Consider the following 9132-nt stretch of genomic DNA (forward strand, 5'->3'; position numbering starts at 1 on the left):
ATATGCATGACATATGTTGAAAAATGTTTCACCATTTCCCCCCACCCCATTCAAAACAGACAACAAAATGTCTCTTGTTTACTGCTTTCTGCCTTGCTGTTGAAATAATGTCTGATGCCCAAGTTTGTCTTAAACATCTTAACTCTCGCTATATTAAAAAAAACAAACCAAAAAAAAACACCCCGGCCAATATTTGTTACCACTTATGTATTATTAATACCAAATTTCATCAGTTCAGTATAATAATTATCTAGCAGCCTTGTGATTTTTTTTTTTTTTTTTTTTCTTTCTTGTTTTGCTATCATTCTGGGAAAAATGCAATGAAAAATGTAAAATCCTTAACTATCTCCTGTGGCACTTTTTATACTTTGTCCTCTCCCCACCATCTGCAGTTGATTAAATAAAAAAAAAAAAAAGCCCCCTCCCGGCTACTATTATTTACCAGACGCATGATGTCATACTCCACTGATCTCAAGGGTGACTCATCAAGTCTTCCCCGCTCTCTTGTCCGATACCGTCCCGGGACACACCCTGCCTGCGATGCAGTGCAGTGCGTGCAAAAGCGAGAGTGCTGACTCGGGGAAAGCGGCGTGAAAGGCCCGGGAGAGGGTGCAAGAGGGTAAACGAGAGGGGAGAGAAAGGTAACAGCGGCGGGTGGACCAGGTGAGAGGAGACACTCCTGCCTTCATTTGGGATCTTTGGTTGCCGGATAGTTATTTGTTTCGTAAAGCGAGGTAAGTTGGTCAACTTCCTGTATGTTTCCATCAATGGGAGACCAAAGCTCATTTCCGCGCTGTGCAATCAGATGGAGGTCCGTCTGCCGAGGTTGTCGCGGGTCGCCGTCTGCGGCGGTACCCACGGCAACGAGCTCTCCGGGGTGTACTTGGTGAGGGAGCTGCTGAGGACGGCGCCGGGCGCCGAGGCGGGTGGGGACGCGTCCGTGCAGGCGGTGCTGTCCAACCCGCGCGCCACCCAGCTGTGCCGCCGATACCTCGACACCGACCTCAACCGATGCTTCACCCGCGCCGCCCTCAAGTAAGACCGCCGCACTTCCTGTGTGAGCTAACGTGTCCCTCTGTGTGTTAACTATCGTTCTATAGGTTATCATACGGCACTAATGGTCATTTGGAATCGTATCTGACAGGCTAGATGTAAAATCCTTCAGGGTCAACCATCCCTTTTTTTGTACGTGTGTTTTAGTTTACCACTGATGCAAAGTCAGTCTTTTATTTATTCTCATTTGACCAAAGGTTATTATGTAAAATCCTTATCCATCTGTGGAAGCGCTTTCTGTGCTCTGGTTACTATTTTGCCACTGTTAGCATATCAGCATTTTATCATTTGTTACTTGATTACAAGCACTAATGTAAAATCCTTATCAATCTTCCTTTTTGTACTCCTGTTGCTATCTTGCTATATTCAAAAATTCCAGTTGTTGTTCGTTTAATCAGTATGTGTCACGTGCCACTCGCTCTAATTCCTTCTGTCCTCGGTCATCGCTCTCAGCGGCCCCGTGTCGGACGCGGCCCCCTACGAGATGACCCGAGCCCGGGAACTGGACGCCCAGCTGGGACCCAAAGGGAGTGCGCAAGCCGTGGATCTCGTCTGCGACCTCCACAACAGCACGTCCAACATGGGCCTGTGCGTCATCGCTTACTCCGACTGTGACTGGATCTGCTTGCATATTTTCCGATACCTGCAGGTATGAACCCAAAACTCCATTGTATCAATAAAAAACCCCAAACTCCATTTTATCAATACAAATACATATTGAAGTTCCATCATATTTTTCCAGAGGCAGATGCCAAATATACCAGTGAGGTACATCCATTTTGACCTCTCCGACGAGGAGTCATTTTCTCTTGATTCAGTGGGAAAACACGGTTTTGGTAAGTTTTATTCAGGGTCAGGGGGAAACCCCAACCAATTTACAAATGTACTTATTCACATTTTTTTTCCCTGTGGAACGTATCCGCAGCTATTCGCTTCTCTCTGCATCGTTTTATGCTCTCGCAATCGTTTGAACCAGGGCCCGATGGATATGAATATTTTTTTTAGGCTGATATCTGGCAAAAAATTTTTTCCAATAACCGATTTAATCGGCTGATGAAGTTAATATATATAATCTGTTATTTCAGCTCTGGAGATCGGCCCGCAGCCTCACGGCGTGGTGAGGTCCAACATTTACACGGCCATGAAAGAAGGTCTGCAGCACACGCTCGACTGGGTGCGTCTCTTCAACTCGGGTACGTGAACGCAGCGCCAGCACGCGTGCTTAAGCGTGTCCCGCCTCACTTTGCTCGTCTCCTGCGGCGCAGGCACCGTTTTCGACGGCGGGCCGGCGGACGTGTTCACCATGGCCGGCCACGTCGACTACCCGAGAGACGGCGACACTCGCAACATCACGGCGGCGGTTCATCCTCATCTTCAGGTATAAAACCTCACATAGAGATGGGAAATTCTACTTGCAAAGAGTTTCAAACAAAACCGACTCATTTTTAACAGATTACGACTTTATTCTGGTATGATTGCAAATTTTTCTCGAGAAAAAAAACTTTTCTTTCTTGAAAATGCAACTATTCTCATAAGAATCCTTAATTCTTTGAAAAATACAACTTAATTCATGAACAATGCAACTTAATTCTCGTCAGGTTATGACAGTTTTCTTTATTTTATTGAAAAAAGTCGTCTTCATTCTTGAAAAAATACAACTGTGCTCACCTAAGGTTAATATAGTTTTTCTTGAAAAATATGATTTTATGCTCATATTATGCCTTCATGGAAAAGTACAGTTTTATCCTTAAAAAAAAGAAGAAAATCACTGTTTTTAAAAACATTGAAAAATAGGATTTCATTATTCTGATATTACATCTTTATTCTCAAAAGTACAACTAGCTCATAGGTACTGAAAAATACAACTTCATGGTCCAATGGCTACGATAGTTTTTCTCGAAAAAAGTCGTTTTGATTTAACTGAAAAAATATGACATTCATTCATGGGGAAAAATACGACATACGTATAACTTTATTCTGTCAAGGAAAATTCCATTTTATACTCTGACGGCTACAACAGTCCTCTCTTTAAAAATAAAATCCAAATCCCAGCAAAAGCAGGCGTTTATTTTCGTTATAAAAACAGTTGGTATAAGGAAAGGGTCTCTTCTGGCAGGACCGAGACTTCTGCCTGCTGCTCCCCGAGGACCCCGTGTTCCAGACGTTATCGGGCCAAACGCTGCGCTACAAGGGCGGCGAACCTCTCTATCCCTTCTTCATCAACGAGTGTGCCTATTACGAGAAGGGCGTGGCGCTCTACCTCGCCAGGAAGAGGAGCGTGACCCTCCCGACGCTGCGGGTGCACAAAGAGGGGCATCCGGCTAACTTTGTGTCGGAAAAAGAGGAGGAATGAGAGGAGGAAAAAAAACAACAACACTGTGGATGCTCAACACAAAAATGCAAAAAAAGGTTTTATTTAATAAGAACAACATGTACGCTCATATTTCACACACATAGAGTACAGGTCGCATACATATTGAACCAACATTTGTCATTAAATATCATGTCATTAAAAAAAAAACAATCCACTGATTTAGGGGCTATTTTAAAGCATCCAAAAAACAACTACTTCACTACAACCCGCATCTTTTAAAAATAATCGAGCAGCAGCTGTATCGCAATATGGCCATTAGCGTACATTCATAATGTGCTGTCCATTAAATATATTCGCCGGCAGCAAAGTAGTTGAGTTAAGCGCGTTGACACCAATTGTGGAAGAGCAAAACGAAAATGGGAAATATGGAACTGAGAAAAAACACAAAGGAGCACAAGTTAAATCGAGGACTGATACTGACAAAATTGTGAGAAAAAAAAACATTCAAAATAATGAATAGATACCAACTTGGTTCACAAAGTAATGTACAGTTGCAAATTGTCTAGCAAACAGCTCGGGCTGCTCTCAAAAGACAAAAATCCAAAGAATAAAAAGGCAGTATTTCCCATGTGCACCTAAATTCAGCAATAAGTTTTTTGTTTTTCCACTTTATTCACAACACTGTGCTTCCCCCCAAAGAGTGTTTTTCTTAAAAAATACAACTTTATTCTGGTAACTTGATTTCGTTGTTGTTTTTTTCGTTCATTCGTTTCATTCTTGTAGGATTTTGACTTTTCGCCAAATGAAGACACTTCCCTTTATAACACAATGCATTTCCTCAATAATACCACTTTTTTTTTTTTTTACATATTTTTTTTCTGATTGGATGCTGACATTTTACAAACTAAAAATGCGACTTCATTCTTCATTTTGTTGAAATATTACTATTCTTATGTTACGCCTTTTTTTGTCGAAAAATATCCATCTCATCGGATTGACTTTTTTCATGAGAAACATACAACTTTATTCCCGTAACAGTCTTTTTTTTCCTCTCGCAACAATTACAATTTTAAAAAAATAATAATGTTTTTAATAATACGACTAATCAAATAAGATCACAGCTTCCCCCCCCCCCCCCCCCCCCCCATGAGTAAAATAAAACTTCAGTCATCAAATATTATGCCCTTTTTTTCCTCATGAAAAAAATCACATTTGGACTATTTTTTCCTGTCAGAAGAAAAATAACTTAACATCTTTTTTTCTTTTTTTTAACCAAGCTATTACTATTCTCATAAAATTACATCAAATTATTTTTTTTCTCATGAAAAAAGTCAGACTTTATTCTTGTAACACATCTATTTTCGAAATATACATTTTTTATCAAGTAAAAGAGGAATATTCTCATCAGATTTACTGTTTTTGCAGGAAATAAATAAATAAAACTAATAATACACGTAATAATTAAAAAAAAAAGAAATTTAATACAATTATTTGAGTCGTTTATTTGGTGTACTTTTTTCCAATGTGGCCCTTGTACTCCAGAATATATTAATTGACCCGTAATATCGTGACATTTGTGATGTCATCATAGTGCGTCTCAACATTGCGGCTGGTATGATACCCGTTCAACCAAACGCTGTTAAAAATCAACAACGAGGGGTCACTCCGTTTGAACTCGTGGGGTCAAAGGTTGCGTAGTCCCGCCGGTTAGGCCACGCGGTACGCGGCCATGCGGTAGTAGTTGCGGCCGTGGCTGCGCGCCGCCCACACCAGCAGCGCGGCCGCCATCATGTGGAGGGGTGAGGACATGAGGGCCAAGTACAGGGACCAGCCCAGGGAGCCGTCCACCTTGTCGGGAAGCACCGAGACCCTGTGGAGCAGGTCCGTCCCCGCCAGGTAGCAACACACCGTTGCTAAAGAGCACAGAGCTGCGGTGCGAGACGCTATGATAAGTATCGGCATAAAAACAAAACCAACAACGCTTCGTTGTATTTTTATTTTTGTTTCTCCCAGAAAAAAATAACTACTCTCTTAAGATTACTTTTTTTTTTTTTTCTAGAAAGAAATATGACTTCATTGTTTTAGGATATTACAACTTTATTTTTTTAAGATTACTTTTTTGTTGAGGAAAAATGCAATTTTATGCTCTAGAAAACTATTTTAAGATTGCATTTTTTTCCCCCTGGGAAATAAATACAACTTCAATCTTTACAAGACTGATATTTCTTTAAAAAAAAAAATTATTTTGAGATTGTGATTTATTTGTTTTTCTCCCCAAAAACATCTAAATTAAAAAAAAAAACAATTCTCAGAAATTTTCTTTTCTGAATGGCTTTTTTTCTGGAAAGATACAACTTAATCCTTACAAATCTATAACTTTTTACACTAAATTTGAGTTTATTCCAGACTCCAACTTTACTCTCTTGGAGGGATATGAGTACAACTGCTTTATTCTCTTAAAATGGGGAAAATTTAGCTTTATTGTGGTGTCTTTTTCCTTTTTTTTTTTTTTTTTAAAAGTAACACCACCCCCCTCACAAATTTAATACAAGTATTCTATTAAGATTGTCTTTTTCCACAAAACGTGACTTAATCCTAATGAAGCAATTAAAAAGGACTTACCCGTTAACAGGTGAAGTACGCCAATGACGAGCGTGGGCGCAAGACTTCGGCAGAGGCAGGCGCAGAACCCGATCAGACCCGCCAAGACCTCCAGGCCCAAAGCAACGAGGGGCAGGAGGAACTGGAATCGCCACAAGTCTACACACAAAAAAAAAAAAAAAAAAAAAGAAAAAAACACACAAAGCAGGTTTGACTGTTTGTCACCTTTTTTTCATAGTGATGAATTTCTGATGAGGAAAATGTCTGCTATCGCATTTCCTGTGGTCACTTGTTGACGGGGAGGATTCATACGTTGTGTTGTAACCGCCCCATTGGCCAGCGTTACTTTTCGTGTTGAACGGACAGCACGTGAAATACATATTTTTACGTCGGCCGTTGGACTTACATGTGCGCAGGATGTCCTCCCCGCTGTTGTGGTTTCCGGGTTCCTTGTATTTGGGGGTGAGCTGCTGCTGCACGCTGAAGCTTCTGCACCTCAACGCCATCTTGGCACCTGAGATGATGATCATCATCATCATCATCATAATAATAATACAAATCATGAATGGCAAGTGTACAGCTGTATTTTTGGCCTCATTTGGCAGAAGTACGGTGGGCTCATCTAACATGGTCAGCGTCTAACCACCACGTAAAAATGTCAGCTTTACAGATGCCACTTCCGCTGTCTGCGTTGTGGTCACAAAGAAAGGCACTGATTTGAGGGATGGCATTTATTTCTCTATTTATTCCGGTGCATCCAGTAGAGTGTATCAAATACCATCCATCCATCCATTTTCTGAGCGGCTTCTCAGAAAACCATTCGCACTCAGTCACACCTACGGGCAATTTTAGAGTCTCCAATTAATGCATGTTTTTGGGATGTGGGAGGAAACCGGAGTGCCCGGAGAAAACCCACGCAGGCACGGGGAGAACATGCAAACTCCACACAGGCGGGGTCGGGGATTGAACCCGGGTCCTCAGAACTGTGAGGCTGACGCTCTAACCTGTCGAGCACCGTGCCGCCTGTATCAAATACAAATAAGTTTATAGTTGACTTTCCTCAAATTCCATTTCATTATTTAGTATTACATATTTGTGTATTTTAGTTTATATTTGATTAAAAGGTAAGTACACTACACTGTTTGATTACATATTTGTATGTTGTTGTTTTTGTGTGTGGGGGGGATGAACCAATCCTTGAAGATGAGAGAATTTGGGCACTTTGAATTTTGAGCATTGAGGGGTAAATTCGCGATTCGTCCACAAGAGGACGCTAAAATAGCCCAAGTCACGCATAACTTCCAAAACGATTATTAATAATAAAGCTGTTTCTGTTGCACGTTTGGAAACAAAGTTACAAGTGGTTACAAGGGCAAAACTGTAAACAAACAAAGTACTGAGCAAGTAAATGGCTAATAAAAAAAAATACAAATAAAAGAATAAAACCAAAACCATATTAAGAGAAGGCCAAACGATTAAAAAAGAAGTGACGTAATTCAGTGACTTTAATTTTTCATGTTCTACAAATGTTCTAAATGACAGTATTTATATTTGAAAGTTAGGTCAGTCGCTTCTAATATACGCATTTTTAAAAAAAGCAAAATTAGGTCAGTCATAACGTAAATGTTCAATTTTCTGGAACATATGTACAAAATATCTGATAATGCCAATATTGGTATTACTAAATAGGAATAATTTCTTGTATGAGGCGAAGCACGCTTTGCCAACAGCCGAGGGAGGGCAGGTTCGTTCGCCATCCGTCCACAAGAGGTCACTAAAGCGTCCCGAATAACGCGACGTCGAAAATGTCGCGCGCACGTACCTGCTTCCTTGTACCAATGCGGAGCCGGGGCGGCGGGCGCGAGCACGCAGCGCCACCACAGGCCGACGCTGCCGTTGAGTCGGAACAAAGTGTCGCTGTACGTCTTCTCGTCGAACTCGCCGTCCATGAACTCGTCGTAGAGGCCGCGCAGTTCGGACGCGTTGGCCTCGCCGCGCACCGGCGGGCTGCTGTACTGGTACCAGTGCTGCGTGCCCGCGCCCACGCACAGATACACGGTGGCCAGGAGGCTGAGCACGCAGGCGATCACCAGCGCCGTGGCGTAGCGGTTGTCCACCATTGTTCCGCGTCACTCGCTGGAGTCCGAGCGACAAACCCGACCGGGATGCGCCGCCCCGCCCCCCGTGGCCCACTTCCACAGATGGCGCTCGCTAATCCGTTGCCTTTCCTCTTCCGGCCGCCCGCCCGTCCAAATTAATACCCCCCAAAATAAAATACGATTAAAATGCATTTTCCTGACATTTACGGAACTCCTAATTCCTTGAAAATTCCTCCAAAATAAGTCAACAATAACGCTGTGAGCAATGTGCAACGAACCAACATTAAATTAGGCTCTATTGCTGATTTTTAGCAGTGGTTTCCCCCAAAGCGACCATTAAAAAAAATAATAATAATATATATATATATATATATATTACGTCATTTTCTGTAATTTTGTACATGTGATTGTAACACAAATTCCAGCCTTTCATGTTTCTTTTGCTTTCATGTTTCTTATTTCCAAAGCTCCATATCTATAAATGTTACTTTAAATCATAATTTAAACATATTTTTATGAATTATAATCTGTTATTATTTAATTCCAATTGTTGATAAAAAAAATTCTGGTTTTATTTTATTCCCGTCGTGAATTTTTTCAGCACGTTTGCCCGAAATTGTAAATATGTGAATGTACTCTTTATCAAAACCTTAGATTAATAATGACCATGTAAAAAATGTACTTTAATTTACTTAATTTGTGTATCCTTTACCTGCAATTTTTTTAATCAGCATTTCCTTTTAAAAAAACACAAAAAACAAACAAAAAAAGATAATCCCATCAGCAACTAATTCTATACAAAAAAAGTGATGTCGCAGTAAATGTATAGTTTGTTTTTACTTACATTGTATGTAAGGTAAGGTATTAATCATTTTTTTTATACCTTTATTTATTGTTTTTGACCGATTTATTAACATTTAAAATGCTGGCTGGTAAATATTCAAATCAACAATATACCTTTTAATTCAACATTGTTTTTTTTTTTTGAATTCATATTATTTTTCCCCCTCTAATATATGCTGTCATTGCTTCACACTGTTTTTCTGTTGACATCGAGCGCCGCCT

The 9132-nt window shown here is 40.6% G+C and overlaps 2 protein-coding genes across 2 annotated transcripts; one reads left to right on the top strand and one right to left on the bottom strand.

The window, feature by feature from the left end:
- Window positions 1-112: 112 nt before the first annotated feature.
- LOC133472969 (N-acyl-aromatic-L-amino acid amidohydrolase (carboxylate-forming) B-like) lies at window positions 113-3926 on the top strand. Its single transcript, XM_061764588.1, has 7 exons — window positions 113-734; window positions 806-1035; window positions 1507-1702; window positions 1796-1889; window positions 2139-2246; window positions 2319-2431; window positions 3170-3926. Exons 2-7 carry the CDS (start codon window positions 806-808, stop codon window positions 3404-3406), a joined length of 978 nt encoding a protein of 325 aa, XP_061620572.1. The 5' UTR covers window positions 113-734; the 3' UTR covers window positions 3407-3926.
- LOC133472980 (claudin domain-containing protein 1-like) lies at window positions 3452-8185 on the bottom strand. The gene is made up of 4 exons (XM_061764607.1): window positions 7791-8185; window positions 6375-6482; window positions 5990-6127; window positions 3452-5295 (listed from the first exon to the last, which is right to left on the bottom strand). The coding sequence occupies exons 1-4, from the start codon at window positions 8086-8088 to the stop codon at window positions 5075-5077; spliced, it is 765 nt and encodes a 254-aa protein (XP_061620591.1). The 5' UTR covers window positions 8089-8185; the 3' UTR covers window positions 3452-5074.
- Window positions 8186-9132: the final 947 nt, after the last annotated feature.

Source organism: Phyllopteryx taeniolatus, chromosome 23 (assembly GCF_024500385.1).
Source record: "Phyllopteryx taeniolatus isolate TA_2022b chromosome 23, UOR_Ptae_1.2, whole genome shotgun sequence".
NCBI lineage: Eukaryota > Metazoa > Chordata > Actinopteri > Syngnathiformes > Syngnathidae > Phyllopteryx > Phyllopteryx taeniolatus.